General features: G+C 32.2%; 1 protein-coding gene across 1 annotated transcript; it reads right to left on the bottom strand.

Moving 5' to 3' along the window:
* Positions 1–18,189: 18,189 nt before the first annotated feature.
* On the bottom strand, positions 18,190–19,650 carry LOC127808588 (uncharacterized). Its single transcript, XM_052347162.1, has one exon. It carries the CDS (start codon positions 19,648–19,650, stop codon positions 18,190–18,192), a length of 1,461 nt encoding a protein of 486 aa, XP_052203122.1.
* Positions 19,651–20,329: the final 679 nt, after the last annotated feature.

Below are 20,329 nucleotides of genomic sequence, written 5' to 3'. Positions count from 1 at the left end.
CAAGGCGTTCAAGAAATGGTTATTGCAAATGGCCAAAGCTGGGCTCACTACTAGCATACCTAAGGGAAAGGGAATGATGGTGAAGAGACAGAAATAGATGAGACCACACTATAAGAATTTTGACTTTTAGTGGAGGGCAGGATCATCACTAAAAGCATAAAAACTCGTCACTAAAAGTTTTAGTGGCCGCCAAATTGGTTGCCACAAGCTGTCACTAAAAAGTCTGTCACAAAAAGTATTAGTGGCGATTATTGGCTGGCCGTCACTAAAAATACCCTTTTAGTGGGGACCGAATGTGACGGTCACAAAAAAAAACTTAGTGACAACTACAGTCCTTCGCCACTAATGTCATTTTTTGTGACGGTCATGGTCGTCACAAAAAATCACTCTTCAGTGACGCCCACCAATGACTATCACTGTTAATTTTCTTTTGTGAGGGCTACCGTTGTCACAAGTAATGAATTTCTTGTGACGACTTTGCTAGTTGTCACAAATAATAAGATTTTAGTGATAGTTTTGGCCACCACAAAATGAACGTTTTTTAGTGACCACATTATATTGGCTGCCACAAAAAGTGTTTGACAGATACTTTTAGTGAGAATCATGGCAACCACAAAAGAAGACATTTTTAGTGACCACTTTTTGTTGGCTGCCACAAAAAGTGATTTTTATAAAATTTTCCCACAACCCACTGCTTGTTTTTCTATATTTTAAACTCTATTAATTTAATACATTGCATCCAAAATAAACACCATTCTAATCATCAAGAAACTTCAGAACACTAATTTCAAACTTAATGACAATTAAGCAAACAACTCTAGTCAATTAATAATTGTCATAAAAAAAAAATCTAGCACTTTACATTCACATTGTCATAAAAAAAAGACATCTAGCACTTTACATTTACATTTAAGTACATATCTAGTCAAACAATTAAGTCTAGTCAATTGTTATTTCTAATCCTTCCTTCCCTAACATCTTCCATAAAAGTTTCAAAAATTGATTGCCTTTCTTTGACTTGGTCCAATTCTGTCGACAACGCTTCATTTTTCTCTTTCAAAAGTTGCATTTCATTTTTCAAACCATTATTATGTTGTCGCATTTGTTCTAGTTTTATAACAAGCTCATGACAAGATGGAATCTTTCTAAGGACAGAAGAAGGAATTGGTCTGAATCCATACCCACGAACACGTCCATGTCATTTGGTAGCTTGAAAGGTACAACAAGGAGTTGCAAGCGTATTTCTCCGACATTAGCTTCAACTCTTCTACCTGGATACATGATTTTGAGAAGGAGATCCAAGAGTTGAGAAGCATGAACAAGGAATTCAAGGAGCTGAAAGAAGAAAGAAAGTATAATGCAAGCCTCTTCCTAGACTGATCCCAGTAGGTCAAGGAGTTGGTTTTCAATCACACTCAGGAACTCTCCTTTTAAAATCAACTAAGAGTTGTTGAGTGTCGCTTGGACTAAGATCACAAAGATATATAGGCCAAAGTAATTCATGAGTATTGGCTATCCCAAGACTGCTATGATAAAAATGAGAGATACGCCCACTATTTCACCAAGAATGGCTTTTATCTGGAGCCTTTTTTTCTAGAGTCCAATCATCTAGGATAGTCCTTCAACAAACCGGTGTTCTCCCCAGAATATTTGAAGAGTTTGAAGCTCTAGACTAGTATCGCTACAACTTAAATCCTAAGAGCTCTTAGGCTTTTCTAGATTCTTGTTTACACAATAATCTATAAAACCTCTCGAGACCCTGGGAGCCATACTCTCAAGAACTTGAGGGCATTAAGATGATTGATTCCCTTAGGGACTTGGAGGGGGCAACCTAATTTGGAGTAGAGGACTTGACTATTGGGTACATGTTTTCTCCTCTCCAAGTGACCAAACTACCCACTAATGATAAAGATCTCAACGTAGCCTGGTTCCCTTTGAATGTCCGACCCTACCTCTTGGACACTGAGTAGAGCATCTTTTAAGCCCCTTACATAATTAGGCTTTCTTTTATTTTTTCTTTGTACTTTTGCCTTTTGTTTCATTCTATCTTATACTTTCATGTTATTAATGAAATCGTTTACTATTGCTCTTCAACATCTATTTCCAATTTATGTCTTCATAATTATGTTTTCATGTTCTTACTTATTTACTGGACAAAATGTTAGTATTTCGCAAAATAACACAAGTAATGACAATTTGTATAAGTGAAATATACATTCACAATTGACAATACTTCACAATAATTTATAGATTACTTTGCTTATAAATACTTACTTACTTGCCTTTTATTGTGTTTGGAATTACTCCCCAATCCTTTATGTGTATGTGGCCCATCAAAGGATTTAATGGTTGTTGCCTTGAATGGGGCCCTTAAGTCAGAACCTAGGTGATCCCTTTGTTGTGGCATACATGTTCTAGGCTTAACTGGACTTCAAGGTTTTTATGCCTAGTCATAAGGTTTGTCATATTGCATGTTCCACATTAAATCTTTTTTGTCCATTACCCATCTTAGTAGTTTGCTCTATGTTTGGGACAAAGGATCTTTTAAGCTTGTTGTGCATCTTAATAGCCTTCTATTTTGTACTGCATAATGGACCATGGGTCATTATTGTCTATCTTAATAGCTTGTGTTGCATGTAGGACAACAAATTTTTAAACCCATGGTGGGTCTTAGTAATTTTTAGTCTTCATATTATGTGCCTCACAAAGGGTTTTTCCCTATTACTTGGCTTGATAGCTTATGTTGTGTGCATAATAAGAGATCTTTTAACTCATTGGGGTCTTAATAGTTTTTGCGGGAGATGATGGCCCTAGATCTTTATTACCTAATCTAGATACTAGGTTTGTATAACCATGTTTCTTAACATCTTCTCTCATGTATTTAGTCTCTTGAAAAGCAAAGTACACAAAAAGAGAATTATGTGACATAAGAAGTGTTAGAAACATGACAACACACAAGACACAAAAATTTAGGTGCTTTGGCCAAAAATGCCTACATCCATTATCTCACTCTAGGGTTCTTTTTATTATTTGTAGGGGATTACAATTACTGTTATAATGATGCAATAGTACGGTGCTACACACCCAAGATGGAGGGTGAATTAGGTGTTTTAAAAAATTATTTTGAAAATTATTTTTCTAAAAATAGTGAGTAAAATGAATGTTGGAAATTTAACAATTAAAAGTGCAATGCAATGAAAATTTGTGAGAAAATATAAAATCACAAGAGACAACAAGATTTTTAAAGTTGATCGACTATCCCCAATCTACATTCTCTACTCTAGCTCCCCACTAGAGATTTTGAAATTCACTAAATAACTTTTAGGTTGTAAACCATAACTTTTTACACTAACTAGCACTCAAGCTAGTTCTTATAGCACAACACGTTAAGAAGTATACAATGTAACGACCTATCAGAAGGGCCTAGAATTATTAAGAATTATTTAACTAATTTTTGGCTTAAGAGAATTTTTCAATTAAATTTTATTTAGATTTTTAATTGAGGAATAGCATTTAATGGTATTTAATTATTGAAGAATTAAACGCAAGGGCATGAAGGTAATTCTAGAGTTTTAAATAATAATTTCCTATTTTAAGGAATTATTTAATTAGAGATATTATGTAATTGGGAGAATCCATGCGTGAGAAGATTTAGGTTTGAAGTCTCCAAGTTAATTAAGAATAATGACTCCCAATTATAAAAGGAGAAGGAAGTGGGATTCTAAGGCTATTTCTTTCTCTATATAAGGCACATAAGCCATAGTTTTCTTCACGCCGCGTGAGGAGCAGAGAGCCAAGAAGTTTGTGAGTTGCAGAGGTTGTTTTGCATAGGAGATTTTTGGTTGAGATTGTGTGAGTTGATCAAGACTTATCGAGGAAAGTATCTTTTCTGTAATCCCTTCCATTACAGGTTCATATTAGTTTCGTTTTCAGATTATTCCAGTTCTTCGTTATAGTTTTCAAATTTATATCAATAAGTAGAGACGTATATATATATATGTATATCATAGTTAAGTTATGAGAAAGTTCTATTACTCCTTCTCCATTTTGGATAGCAAGTTCCATTATTTCTTCTTCACTTTGGATTGTGAGTTCTATTACTCCTCCATTTTGGATTACAAGTTCTATTATTCATTCTTCATTTTGGATTGCAAGTTCTATTACTCTTTCTCCATTTTGGATTGTCAGTTCTATTACTCCTTCTCCATTTTGGATTGTGGGTTCTATTACCCCTTCTCCCATTTGGAGTGCAAGTCCTATTATTTCTTCTTTCTTTTGAGATGCAAGTTCATTTCTCTTTTTATTTCTTTTAGAGGCAAGTTCTCATATATGCATGATCTTTATAGCGATTCAATCAAATATTATCTTTGAATCATCCTTAAATTTGTTTCATATCGATTGGGATTCATTTTCCCAAGATTTTATTCAGAATGGTGTAGAATCATTAAGTTTTGTTACAAATTTCAGTCTTTGTTAGCATTCATGTTCGTTAAATTTAATTGCAAATATCTAAATGGGTCTTCTCATATCCGAATGAGTTCCAAGTTCTGTGCGTGTGATATCCAGATGGTTCTTCGTACATTCGGATAGCTCACATCCGAATGACCTTCCCTTCTATCCGAATAAGCTCAGTATATCCGAATGCCTTGTTTTATATCCAGATGTCCCTCTCAAGTTTTTGAATTTCATATCTGAATGCCTCAGTGAGATATCCGGATGTCCTAGTTCATATTCGAATACATCCCAGCATATCCGAATAGCATCTGATTTGAGCGTCAATGTATCTGGATGAGCCTTTTTCATATCTGGATATCCTTCCTGATATCTGGATAGCTTTTCTAGAAATCCAATTAAACTTCCAGTACGGCTTAACTCAAGTTTTATTCAAATAAAAATATTCAATACCTCCAAATATTGAATTTATATGCCAAAATATAACAAGTTAATCATGCCCATACCATATTACATAATATTTTTATTCCAATATATTGAAGATCAGATTACATGTTTAGCATTTATTATGACATGATCAGCATTATTTTGTGAGATTATGTGCATACATCTTGGTATGAGCATGGAGCATGATTTTATATAGAGCATTTTATATCGTGTGCTAGCATGTATGTGAGCATTGCATTGCATTATGCGCGCCAAGCGGCTTAGTCCACGGGGATCCCATAGTATCAGTTTCAGCTCAGTTATGAGTTACTCACCTGGTGACGACCAAGGGGCTAGGGGCTTATTGCCCACAGTATGTGCTTACAATTCTTATGTATGCATGATTCAGATAAGTCAGGTATGTATTACAAATTGTGTGGGCCTCTGTGCCAAAGTTGCATACCTGCATTTTGTTTACATTTTATGTGCATTACATTTTTATGAATGTAGACAGATAGTGATTATACTCAGTACAAGTTCAGTAAGTAATTTATCAGTATCGATATTCTTCGATTCAACTTCAGTTATTCTTTCCAGCTTATTACTTGCTGAACTTTGTAGCTCATCTTGTACTCTTCACCATTCCAGATCCTAGTGGGGTCTAGCAGTAGTGGTTAGTAGTGTATGTACGTGAAGTCGCTCAAGATCAAAGATGTTTGGGTGTTTTGTTAGTTTATAGTGTCTGGTCAGTTTAGGATTGTTTCATCTTTCAGTTGAGGGATTTTCCCTTAGACAGGGTTTATGGTTTCCAGTTTATATGACTCAAAGTTTTTATTTCAGTTGATTGAGATGTTCAGTTATGGTATCAGATTTTAATTTATCAAAAAGTCTTATTTTATTTTGTTTATTATCCCCGTAACATCTCTTCTCGGGCAATTCTAGGACAGGGGGTCTTACATACAATATATTAAAGATAATAAGAGAAATAACTCGCACACCATTTTCTAAGATAACAATCTAATACAAGTCTTTGAAAATAATTTACAATGAAAGAAATAACCTTGATAGAAAATGAGATGAAAATAATGAATCAGAAGGAACTTGAGAATGTGGAATCTAAAACTTGTAAGCCCAAAATGATCAACTACTTCTAAGCTTCAAATATTCTCCTATTTATAGGCTTCATTGTCACTTTTTGAAGTTAGAGCCCTTAGGGACAAAAACCTAACCTATAGAACTTAAGTACAATTAGACATTTGAATTTCTATGAAAAAAATGATCAACTAATTTTGGTGCTTAGTCAAAAGATTTTTGTCAGGAAAACTAGTCGACATTTCAAGGAAACTTTCGACTGAAATGTTTACAAAAGTGATCAACAACAAACAATCGAGAGCTTCTATAATGTACAGTCGATAGTTTTAAAAATCGATCGATAGTTCTGAAGATCTGTTGATAGTTTGTAAAGATTGGTTGTCTAACTTTAAAAAGTTTTGTTAATGAGATAATAAAAAAACCAGTTGACAGGTATCATTACCAGTTGACAATTTTGATATTCACAATTAAAGTTTACATTGTTTTAACATACATCATCAAGAATGTTTATTTATTAAAGTTTTTTGTAATTAATATTCATCAAAACATCATTAAGATTAATACAACAATTACAACTAAGGTTAATCTCATATAATTTTGGGGGGAAATATAGATTCAGGTGGTTAGTGTTCCAAGTTTTGCTAATACCACTCCCTTGAAGCTTTGTAAAGTGTAGATGTTTAACATAATCATCTCCTAGATGCGGTATGGCCCTTCCCAGTTTACTTTAACTTCCCTTCATCATGGAGGGTATTAGTAATTGTAGATTTTTTTAGAACAAGATCTCCATCTCTTAGTCACCTATTTCTCACTCTAGAGTTGTAATAATTTATCACTCTCCTATGGTAAGGCGTCACCAGTCAGGTACTTGTTTTAACCCTATGTTCCTCAACAAGATCCAGATTTATCCTCAAGGCTTTACAATTATTTTCTTTCATCAAATACATGGTGAAACCCAACTCCAATTTCCATGGGTTTGAAAGTTTTCATCCCATAGACCATATTAAAGGGCGTCTCACCAATAAAGACCTTACTTATTGTTTGATATGCCCAAAACACAGATGGCAATTCATCTTCCCAAGCCTCTTTGGGGTTTTCCAAATGAGTTTTCAACCCATGTAGAATGGTCGTCTTGTTGACCTCTACCAGTCCATTTTATTGTGGGTATGCAATGAAGGCGACCCACAATTGTATACCCAATTTGTCATAGAAAGTTTGAATTGCTTCACAATCAAATTATTTTCCATGATTGGTGTTGGTGATCTTGGTGACTCCAAACCTATAAATGATGTCTTTCCAGACCATGGATTCTATCTTTTTCTCCATGATGGTGGCTAAGGCTTCTACTTCCACCCACTTAGCGAACTAATTTATAGCCATGAAAGGAATTCTTGTTAGCCCATGGCTTGTGGGAAGGGTCCTAAAATATCTAGCCCACATTAGGTGAATGGAATTGGTTAAAAGATGGTCTAAAGCTTTGAAACTAAAGCAGACTAAATTGGTGTGTTCCTTTGGCACTTGTCACATTTGTGGACCTTCACTAGGGCATCATACCTAAAAGATTACCCAAGAGGTGGGTGAATTGAATGTTTTGACCATTTTTGCAATAATAAAGAGTATGCATTATGATTGATTTGAAAAGATATTTTTCATAACATAAAATGAGTTGCAACAATTCAACGAAACTTTATATGCATTAATACATTTTCCATAAGGATTAATCCAAACATATTAAGACATAGAATATATATATAAAGATGGATGCAATTGAAAAGAAGAGAGAAGAAATGGTTATGATGGCAACAATAAGAATCAGATTGTATTTCTAAAATTTATCCTTCAAGTCTCATAGAAAAATATGCATTTGAGAAGTATGCATGAAAGCATTAATGTCAAAAAATCTTTTATGATTGCAATGGAAGTAGTAACTATTATGCTTGAAACTAATGAGTTTAAAACAAGTATGTAAATATTGCATTGGCAAGAGAAAAATAATACCATTAAAAACATAAAAATCAAACCACATGAGCACAACATTTTTGACCAGTTCAGCTAACCAACTTAGTCCACGACCTTAGCTCCTCATTAAGCATTTTGAAAGCATTCACTAAGGGATTTTAACTTTTACAGATCAACTATAACCCATACACAGTTTTTACAGGTTCAACTGAAACCTTCACTTTTCATGGGCTAAGTAGGAACCCCAACTTTTATAGGAGCAGATGTAACCTCAATAGTTAGTTTTTTCAAACTAAGCCCAGCCATAACCATTGTCTTTCAAGGATCAGTCGTAACCTTTTACAAGTTTCACATCTACTATGAAAGGATTTCTCAAGAGAAAAATATGAGATAATACAATGAATGCATACATGATTTCTTGAACAAAAGAAAGTCACAAATTATGAATAAATGAAATACTCAACTCTCTTGCTTCTAATTTTTTTATTTAAAAAGATCTTCATAAGATTTAACCAAATAATGACTTGAAGTGAAGGAGGATAAGCATGAAGGATTATCAATCAAGTAGAGAACTTTGACCCAAAAGGAATTAGGCTTTGTTGTGTCTAGGTATAGATTGGCTCTACATTACTTGGACATCAGCAGCATGATCTTTGTAGCACTTGGCCTTTTATAAAAGCTTGGAGACTTGAATTTTTCCTTGATACCTGCAAATATTCATAGCTTCTTTTGATTTGACTGATAACAGTCATCAAATTAGTTAAGAAAAATATGTATGATATTAAGATAAAGCATTTTGCACTCATACATAAGCATATTTATCATTCTTTTATAAAAGAGCATAGTTAGACTTTATAAAATAGTCAAATAGAGCTCCAACGGTAAAAAAAACAATCATTTCTTTCTTCTTTAAGTAACGGCTATATATTTCAAAAATTGACAGTTGATACTCGACTATCGTATAGGTTTACTCGACTAATATAACATCTTACTCGATTGGACTTTTCAACTAATCGATTATGTAGAGGCCTTACTCAAGTGTGAACAAGTCATTACTTGACTAACTCAAAAGCCATAGAGACTTTGAATTATTCACTCAATTAGAAGGCTAAGATTACTTGAATAACATGAAACTTCACTTGAGAACCAACATTGATTACTTGATTGCATTTGGGTTTAGAGATTTAGCTAGAGACAAATCTATTTTTACTCGACTAATACATATATTTACTCAATTAATAATATTCATAAGTCGATTGAAAAATAATCTTTACTCTAGTAAAAAGATACTCAGATTTCATAGCTTTAGAGATACTCGATTATATAGAAAAGCTCACTTGAGTGATTGAAAGATCCTTACTCGATTTCAAAACACCATACTCGATTTAAGATAATAGAACTTTGCATAACATACTCAAGTATGAACTTATGATAGTCGATTGGACCAATTCATACACTCTATTGTTCTTGAAAGATTGTTGAGCAATACTCGATTGATTATATCAAGAAGCTTTTTCATACTTGGTCAATTTTCATAAAGATTTTTCCCACAAGCTTTGTAACATACTTGACTATTTTGAAAAGATATATGAGTGAAATTATCATTCTTAAGAGAAGAATAAAATGTTTTGGAAATCATCAATAAACCAAATTTATTGAAAACATATTTTCCTAAAATTATTTTCTTAATAAATCAAAATACAAATTTCTCAACAATATTGTAGAGGTGGCTAGAAAAATCCTGCTTGAAATACCTTAGTGGCTATAGCCCTCAACCCTAGGTGTTCTCCACAAATTCCTCTACAAATTTTTGCTAGGGCATACTTAGCCTCTTGGGGACCTAAGCACTTGAGTAAGGGCATGGTGACTGTTTGTTTATATAATGTGCCATTAACAATGGTGAATCGGGCTCCTCGAACCTTTATCTTCTTTGCCTCAATAAGGTCACTTGGAAATTCACTTGTAGTGAGATATCATTGAATTAGTGTTCTCCAATCTCTAGTTGTATCAGTACTCAACACTTCTTTCTTAAAGCATGGCTATTGAAGGACTTCTACCACTACAAAAAAAAGGGTTTTAATGAGGGGAAAAGTGGTCATTAAAAGTCAATTTCCCTTCGTTAAAGAGTTTTAATGACGAGAAAAATCCCGTCGTCGCCCTTCATTAAAGCTTCTGTCGTTAAAAGTATTAACGATGAAAAAAAAATACCGTCGTTAATATAAATAGTGAAGGGCATAAGTCCCGTCGTTAAAACTCATAATAACGATGAATATTCCCGTCACTCTAACAATGTGTGTGGTGGTTGATAATAATATATAATGATAGATATTCCCATCTATATTGCAATACTTACCGGTCATGAAATATAATATCAATGATGGATATTCCCGTCGTTATTGCAATGTTTACCGGTCACTAAATATAATATCAACAATAAACATTCCCGTCGTTATTGTAATATTTACCAGCCACTAAATATAATATCAATGATAAATATTTTCGTCGTTATTATAATATTTACTCATCACTAAACATAATATCAACAATGAATAGTCCCGTTGTTAACTATATTTACCAATCACTAAAAATAATATCAGTAATCAATATTTTCGTCGTTATATATATATATATATATTTATTTCATTATTATTATTATTACAATTTTAATGACTATTTTTACTATTATATAAGAATTTATTTTGTACTTGTTAATTTTAGCAAGAGAGATACTAATAATAAAAATATCATCACATTAATTTAGTAGAAAACAAGATATATACAAAAAATGATCATTTACATTCATTATGTATTGATTACAATCATAAAAAATGAGGAAAAAAAAAACTGTGAGTTTCATATTATTCTAATCTCTCCCTATAATGAAAATCAAAAAATTATTACAAGTATGACTAGAATTCACGTATTATTCACAACTAATACCAAGAGTTCATGCTCGACTTGTATCTTCTAATACCTGCAAATTGTAAATTAAAGAAAAAAAATTATATTACTCGTCATTCTCTAGCATTGTATGTTGATCTAAATTACATAAATCTCATAAGTCATAATGTAATCAAATATAAAAGCAAAAACAAAATAAACTTCAATTCAAAAGCTAAGGTTGCGTTCTCTTTGGTTTTCAATTTTTAGTTTTGAGTTTTGAATTCATTTTTAGTTTTTTGTTTTGTTAGTCTGTTTTTAGAAAATTGAAAATGCGTTCTCTTTGTCATTTTGAAAAACTATTTCTCAAAACAGAAAATTAGAAAACGTGTTCTCTTTGAAATTTTGAAAATAATTTTTTAATGATATTTTATTCAATAAATTTGATTATTCAGTAAATTAAAAATATTTAATATTTATAAATTATTAAAAAAATATCTACATTTTAAAGTTAATGAATTTTGTAATATTTTTTTCTATTATAATAATAAATATATGAATTAATAAATAAATAAATGTGTTTTGAGTTTTGAATTTGTTTTAGATGAAAACACTCAAAACAATTTTTTGTTGTTTTGAGTTTTCTTTATAATTCTTTTTTTGTTTTCAAAAATGTATTTTTAAAAACAGTAAAGAGAACGCGTTTTCATTACTTTAGAAAATTGAAAACTAAAAATGATTTGAAAACAACAAAGAGAACACAACCTAATATTTAACAACTTATAATGCATCAGCTCTAAGAATAGAGATGTCTGTCTGTTCGTTGCTATATGTTTTCACTACCAATAACATGGTCTAACTAGACATAAAATAAAAAATAAAAACATTTCTATTTCTATTTCATAATTGACTGCACTCTCACCCTGCAATTAAAACACAATAAAAACAAATCATAATAAAACTTTTATATTTTTTTATTTTAGTGAGAGGTTTATACTCGCCAGTGTACGAGTGCAGTTGTAGTCCAAATTTAAATTTATATTTTCTGGATGAATCCAGGTCGTCCACTGAGAGATTTATTTATGGCAAAAGAAAAAGAATGTCACACACACGCACACGCATTTGGACAAATTGGCAACAAGGTTTTTTATGGGTTTTTTTAGACAACAGATACTAGAAAATAAAGTAAGGCAGAAATTGAAATAAACATTAAACGTAAAAATATGAATTTGGATAGTGCTTGAGTTAAGACAATTTCAGTACCAACCCGTTGATTCCCAAATTTTAGCATAAAAGATTAGCAACATTAATTTAATTTCAAATATGAGGGTTTGTTATTAAATGCAATTAGAAATGATGATAGTTCTAGTTTAAGCAATCCCCATACATGATATGCGGGATTCTAATTTAAGCAACTACCATAAATCCAATTACAATTAATATACAAAACAACTAAATTAATCATCCGGGTTTGGGTATGATAGCGTTTCCAGTTCTAGTAACTCTCATACATAGCATGAAAGCTCTAAGTTAGGCTTACACTCCAATCCAAACCTAGTGATTTCTTAATAATTAAGACACACTCATACTGAAATTTAAATTAATGTTACTCATTTAAAGCGCAGCTTTCTTTGGGAATCATTGGCGTTGGACACTGTCCTTGCCTTAACCCAAGATTAGATTTAGCTACTCATCTCCATTTATAAATTAATTGACAAGAATTTAAATGACATAATTTGAATAACAGAATTTAAATGACGGGAATTAAAATAGTAGAAACTAACCGGCCATTTAGGCGGTGAACATTTAAATGACAAGAATTAAAATTACAAAAATTTAAAGGCATAAACTAACCGGCCATTTAGGCGGTGAATAATTAAATGACAAGAATTAAAATTATAAAAATTTAAAGGCATAAATTAACCGGCCATTTAGGCGGTGAATAATAAAGTAATAATAAATGACATAAGAATTTAAAAGAAGAAAGGAAGTAAGTAAGATCACAAGAGAGAATACTAAAGAAAATGGGAAAGAACAAGAACAATTCTCAAAGAGAGAATTATAAGGAAACAACTAAACTTTGATTCAAGAATAATAATCACATTTACAAATGCAATCAAGTGAGCTATTTATAGGCCACAAGATGTAATACAAACCACACAATTTCAATTATTCAATTAGACATAATTATATCTAATGGGCACTCACACACTTAACGTTAAATGAATTTTAGCTATAATACACACCTAATATTAAATGGATTTTAGCTAAAATACATACCTAATAAAGCACTCATAAAGTTAAATGGATTTTAGCTATAATATCCACCTAATAGTTAAATGGATTTTAGCTAAAAAACACACCTAATAAAGCTCACATAAAAAAATAAAAATAGATTTCTATAAATTGGTTTTTAATCTTCATTAGGATTAAAAATAATCCTTGGGTCTTCTCCAAATAATATCTTCCATGGGTTGCTCAAATTGGGCCTTAATTCTTCATGGGCTTGAATTCTTCATGGACTTGAATTCTTCATAGGTTTAATTTTTCATGGGCTTGATTTTTTCATGGGCTTGAATTCTTCATGAACTTGAAGTCTTCATGGCTACAAAAAAAATAATTTAATGTTATTAATAAATTATATATTATATATATGTATTACACATGGCACATTTATACATATTAGATTATATTATATATATATTACATGCATGCATATAATGATGTATATGTATTATATATAATTTTATATATTATTATTATTTACTTTAGAACTTCATTTCATTCATCTTTCAATTTAAACTTGCATATAACCATAAAATATATATTAATATCTAATTTAAGCCATTTTTAAGATCAAAAGAAGGGTATAATTATAATAAAATTAACCACTAATCAATAATATCTTAAAAACCAAACCAATGCAAATTTCTTTCCTTTTAATTAATACAAACTACTATGAATGACAACCTCCAGTGAACTGCCCTGCCCTCTTCAACAACCAAACCACTCCCCGTTTCAAAAAATGGCAGCACTGCTTTAATTTTCTTTAGTTATAATGTCATTACATCTTGAGCTAAAGTCTCGTATTACTATTTAGCACTATCAATATAAATTTGAAACTCAAAAGACAAATTACCCTTTTTCTAGGGACATAGCTAGCTAGATAAAATGCAAACTTAACGAATGAAAACTTTTTTGGTAGCTTAGATGATTTGCATTAGAGTGTTTCATGTTGCATCTCTTCACGTTTTAATTTTAAAAGTTAAGAAAAGACTCATTACACTTATCAGTATCACATAAGCCGACTAACGTTCCTTATGTATGTGTTGTTTCACCACAGAGCAGCAGCAGCAGTAACAACAAAAACTAAATTTGGCCTCTCGAAACTTGCACTTGCTAGCCTATTGGGGAAATTTAGGCCTTTGAATTGGAATACATTTGAAAGTGACTCCTAGAAAGAGCAAATGGACATACAAATTTAATGCCAATATATATATATATATGCTGGAGGCCATAACAAATCGTCTTGGTTCCTTCCTGCCACAACTAGACTCAAAAGTGAAAGTGTTCTATGTAAACTCAATCAACCAAACTATTTCAGCATATATCAACACATATATACCATCATCATAAAACTGTTCAACTCATTCAAAATTCCAACATACTTTCAATCACCCAAACTCTCAATTATCATCAAATAAGCTCAATCAACCAAACTCTCAACTATATATATATACCATCTTAAGCATTCTCCCATTTTTTTTCATTATCAAAACAAATAGGCAGCAAACCAAACTTATTTTACCCAACAAATAGGCAGGAATTTCACCTAACTAATTCAAATTTCAGCCACAATAAACAACAAAAGCAATATTAGCAGTCAAAGCAATATTTTCAGCTGCATATATAATCAGACTCAATAAATTATGAATGATAAGTGACCAACACTATGATGACACTTTATTTCAATAAAAGTATTAGAAGCAAATACACAAAACCAGAGAGTAGGAGGTTTAAGAATGTAATACCTATTTAGTAAAAGGTTACTGGAAAAGCTATCATATGGTTTAGCCTTGAACATTTTCCTACAAAAAGTTTAAACCAATTAGTTAAAAAAAAAAAACTTTAGGATCAAAACTATTAAGTGAAAAGAACCTCCTGAACATTTTCTTCAAGAGTAGATGGTTTTTTCATAAAAGATTCAAGTCTTTGCAATCTGTCTTCAAACTCTACAATGCACCTCTTTAGGATGATATTTTCTTCATCCTTGTCATTAAGTTTAGTTTGAAGCTCTTCCATCTTCTTTTTCCTAGGATCTTTAAAGTTTTTTCGTTTGATTCCACCGCCATACCCAAACACATGGCTATGGCGTTGCACTCCAAAACATTTTTCAACTACCTCAATATTAGAAATTGTTGGATCTGCTTGAATGGTCTCTACAATTTGATCCTGCAAAATTTAAAGACTTACAATTGAATGGAAAAATAGTACTCAAAGAAACTTTAATAAAAATTAATAGTAGAACATACATATTTTTCTTCATCTTCAGGCTCAACCAACTTTCCATTCTTCTTTTGAGTTTCAAAAAAGATCTTTCCCATATCAGGTGGATTACCTTCTTTTCCTCCCATTTGGCAATTATATAGAAAATCATCAAAAAAATTATATTAGACATTGAACATTGTAAATAGATAAATTGGTATTTATTACCATTTCATAAATGATTTCTCTATGAGGCTTACTACCCGTGCAATGAGGCATTGAAGATTTAGCTTTATTTTGAGAGGTTTGAGAGCTTATTTTCTATATGAGAACCAAAAAATAATTATCATTAGAGACATGTAACAGTAAAGAATCACAACATAAAGCCATTTTGCATTTGTTTTTTAAAAATTAGATCATACCTGAAAATCCTCAGTTAAAAAGTGTTTAGTCAGAAGCCATTCCCAATCCTCCTTATCCATACTTTGTGGCTTATTTTTCAAAGCCTCAGCTACAGTTTTGCAAGGTTTAACATAGTATTTAAACGTGATCTCCAATTCAACCACAAAATATTCATATGCTCCAAGGTGTGGTCACGATACAACTCTATGTCAGGGTTCTCAAATTTTTCCTATTAAAAATGATGTATAATTAGTAAAATTATTAGGACATCGAAGACTATCTTAATATGATATTAAATTTCTTTACATCTAATAAGACTCTAAGGCTTCTCTAAATCCCTCAAAAGGATGACAATGATTTAAGTAAACAAATAAAAATAAAAGAAAGAGTAAAAAGAATAATTTACCTTAACCGCTTCCCGCATGTGATTTTTTTCATTTTCTCCAATCTCTTTCCAAGCTTTCACTCATACAGGACAAATGGTTCGATCACGCACAACTCTTCCCAAGTGCCTTGACCAAAATTGATGATTCTCCCCCACTACTCGATTGTTGTAGAAAATAATTGGAAGCTTTTCCCCAGATTTGAGCCCAGCCACTTTCTTGTTTTGGTTTTTTTCTCTAACTTTCTTGTTTTGAGTATTAATTTCACCTTTCAGAATTTGGAAAATAAAGAAAGATTAAAATACTTATAATTAAATATAAACCAAATTAAAACTTGAATACCATATACTTACTCTCAACAACTTTTTTTGAGGTAGCAAACACTGCTGGTTCACCTGATTTACCACGGTAAATATAATGGTAGAATGTAGACAATAATGTAGAAAGATATATACCAGGACTTGCATTATCATGTGGCAGTCTAAAAGGGACAACATCCATTTCTCTATCTTCCTCAACATAGGCATGGATGTCACTTATACCTTTGTGGTCATTAAACATAGCATAGACATCAGCATCCCCATTTAGTTGCTTCCCATCCCCATAGAAGATTTTCACATCAACTGAGTATATGTCCAAGAATTTTCCGCATATACTTAAAATGTCAATGAAGGAGCTACAATCTTGTTGGAAGTCATTGTCTATATAATGTAGTTCGCCAAAGTGAACAAAAAGACGATGGGATGTGAGTTCACCTATAAAAACAAATGCAATGCAATCATTAGAAGTTTAATAATTTAGAGAAATTAGAAGCTGTATAATATTTACCTGAACAAGCATTACTTGAACCTCCTCTTAGTAAATCTGTAGCACCATTTATATCTCTTCTTGGCTTTAATTGTTTTAATCCATGTACTTGTCCCTTAGCCAATGCACCTAGGGCTATAAACTTGTTTGCCTTGGATGGAAACCCTTTTCCAGCTTTGATCTTTTGCATCTTTTACTTAAACCTGGAATAGGACCAAAAAAAATACACTTTGATTTAAAAATAATACACAAAACAGATTAAAGTGCCAGAAAAAAAATAAGATTTTAAAGGACATTTTAACATATATATATATAATAGCTTACCTTTATGAAAGAAAAAAATGAATTTTCTAACATCTTTTTCTTTTCTTTCTTTTAGTTGCCACTTCAACCGCCATTGGCTCCACATTTTCCCTTGCCCAATTGATTTCATTGTCTATTGTAGTTGAAATGGGATTTGTCTCTTTATAATTGAATGATTCCCCTTGTTGATATGCTTCACTAACATTACCCATCTCATCACAACTGTCATTCATTTGTAAAGGCAAGTCATAAGAATCACATGGTTGTGTTTTCACAACAACTTGCCAACCTTTGTTGATAGTGTCAATGGCATAAAACACTTGGAATGCTTGGTATGCCAAGACAAATGGCTCATTTGTCTTTAACAAGCTATCACAATTTATAGTGGTAAAACCATACTCATCTACTTTGGCCCCCCTTTTCCTTATCATGCACATCAAACCATTTACAACGAAACAGTACCATCCTTCTACCACCAAGATATTGCAACTCAATAATCTTAGTTAAGATTCCATAATAATCTATATTTCCCATTTCGGACCCAATGTCACCATTCACAACCACCCCACAATTTTTTGTTCTAAATCCTTTGTCGTGACATTCTACACGAAACCTATACTCATTCATAACATAACCATTGAAGCAACAAACTGATTGGGAGGGACCACGTGACAAAGAGAGCAATTCCTCTATAATTTTACGATTGTCATGTTTATGTAGCGCTGCAACATACAAATCACAAAATAAAGTACTATTTTAATTTCAATATATGTTTATTTCGAGTATTATAAATATGTTGAAACATGAATTTACTTACTCTAATTTTAAACCAATTAATAAACCTTCTATCACTTTCCTTATTGGACATTTGTAATGCTGCTCTAGCTTGGAGTTGCAAATACTCCCTATATCATATAAAGAATAAGATGCAAAAATATGAACAATATTAGCATAAAAGAACGTTCATAAAAGAAATTGTTTTATTAATGATGACATACTCTCAAAAAGGTTGAACTGCATCACAATTCTTTAGAACAAAAAGATGAGCTTGTTCCCACTCATCCATGTGAAGATCCCAAGTCATGCCCGATCCCAATGCACGTCCAAGTTGTGAAAATATTAATAAATCACTTTTGTGTTCTTGACTTCCAACATCATGATTTCGATTAAGGCGATTGAACTTTGTCTCAATGTTAGTGAAGTATCTTGAGCAAAGTGTCATACATTCTTTTGCAATGTAACCCTCTGCAATTGAGCCCTCAGGACAAGATAAGTTACGAATGAGTTGTTTTAACTCATATAACTCTCGCTCAATAGGGTACATCCATCGATATTGGACAGGTTCGGCAATTTTGGCTTCAAGGGCTAAATGAATGGGCAAATGGACCATCACATCAAAAAATGAAGGGGGAAAATTCATTTCCAATTTACAAAGAGTTATGGCAATTTGAGATTCAATTTGCTCCAACTCCTCCACCCGTAAAGTCTTTGCACCCAAAATTTTGAAAAACAAAGACAATTCAAATAATGGTTCACATACTAATTTGGGAAGAAGACCACGTAATGTAAGAGGAAGTAAGTGTTGTAGGAGAACGTGACAATCATGACTCTTCAAGCCTGAAATCTTATGTTCTTTAATACTAACATAATGTGAAATGTTAGATGAAAACCCATCTGGCACTTTTAATTGCTTCAAAAACATACAAAATGTATGCTTTTCTTCATGAGTTAATGTGTAAGTAGCAGCTGGCAACACAAACTTATCTCCTTTTTGTATTGGGTGTAACTCTAGTCTAATATTCATTACTTCCAAATCAAGACGAGACTTAACAGTATCTTTGGTCTTCCCTTTAATGTTCATAATTGTTCCAAGCACATTATCACATATGTTCTTCTCAATATGCATCACATCCAAATTATGCCGCAACAAAAGACTACTCCAGTATGGAAGTCTAAAAAAAATGCTTTTCTTATTCCAATTATCCCTTCTATTATCATGTGAGACTTTGGTCTTTTTACTAGCATCTTTAGATAAAATGACCCCTTCATGATCTTTCACCTGATCTAGAATATCCTGACTAGTAAGATGTTTTGGTGGTAATCCATATTCTGTCGTGCCATCAAATGATTTCTTGTCAATCTGCCATTTGTGATTTATTGGAAGATAACAACGATGGTGCATGAAACATTGCTTTATGCTATTGTTTAACCTCATAGAAAATACATCCTTGTTACAGCAAGGACAAGCTAATTTACCCTTAGTGCTCCAACCTGACAAGTTTCCATATGCAAGAAAATCATTAATGGTCCATAGTAAAGCTGCATACATCTTGAAATTCTGGTGAACTGATGAATCAAATGTTTCAACTCCTACTTCCCACAGCTCTTGTAATTCTTCTATTAAAGGTTGGAGATAGACATCAATAGCATCCCCTGGTCCCTTAGGACCCGGTATGATCATTGACAGAATGAAATTAGAGTCTTTCATGCACATCCAAGGAGGTAAATTGTATGGAATAAGAAATACTGGCCAAATACTATATGAAGTTTTGGAATGTGCAAATGGTTAGAACCCTGGTTAGAACTCGTCACTTGTAAGACCAAAATTTCATGCATTTCATCAAAAGATTTCCAGTGTAAAGAATCAGCTGGATGCCTCATTACTCCATCATCTACTCTTTTGTCATGGTGCCATCTCATAAAGGATGCTATCTTACTGGACATGAATAGCCTTTGAAGCCTCGGCTTTAAAGGGAAGTACCACGTACCGCAATATTTTTACGGGTTTTCTTTTGCCATTCCTTCCAACTTTGATTTCTCCGTTACAATTATCATTTTTCCATCTCGAAGCTCCACATATACTACAAAAGTCAGACTTCTCATCTTTCTTCCAATATAACATACAATTATTGACACATACATCTATCTTCTTATACGAGAGTCCAAGATCTTGAATAATCTTCTTTGCCTCATAATATGAATTTGGCAAAGTCGAACCATCAGGGAGTAATTCATCTTGTAATATTTGTAATAACATAGTAAATGACTCATTACTCCAGCAACCAAGGCTCTTGATATGTAATAGCTTGATTATAGTAGATAATTTTGAACTCTTAGAACCTTTATATAATGGTTTCTCC

The sequence above is a fragment of the Diospyros lotus genome, chromosome 8 (assembly GCF_014633365.1).
Source record: "Diospyros lotus cultivar Yz01 chromosome 8, ASM1463336v1, whole genome shotgun sequence".
NCBI lineage: Eukaryota > Viridiplantae > Streptophyta > Magnoliopsida > Ericales > Ebenaceae > Diospyros > Diospyros lotus.
The sequence above is the reverse complement of the archived record's forward strand: the minus strand, read 5'-3'. Positions and strand labels throughout refer to the sequence as shown.

What these genes read in the sequence shown, in the direction of transcription:
- LOC127808588 (XM_052347162.1), bottom strand. Translation starts at nt 19,650, where the DNA reads ATGATCATACCGGGTCCTAAGGGACCAGGGGATGCTATTGATGTCTAT.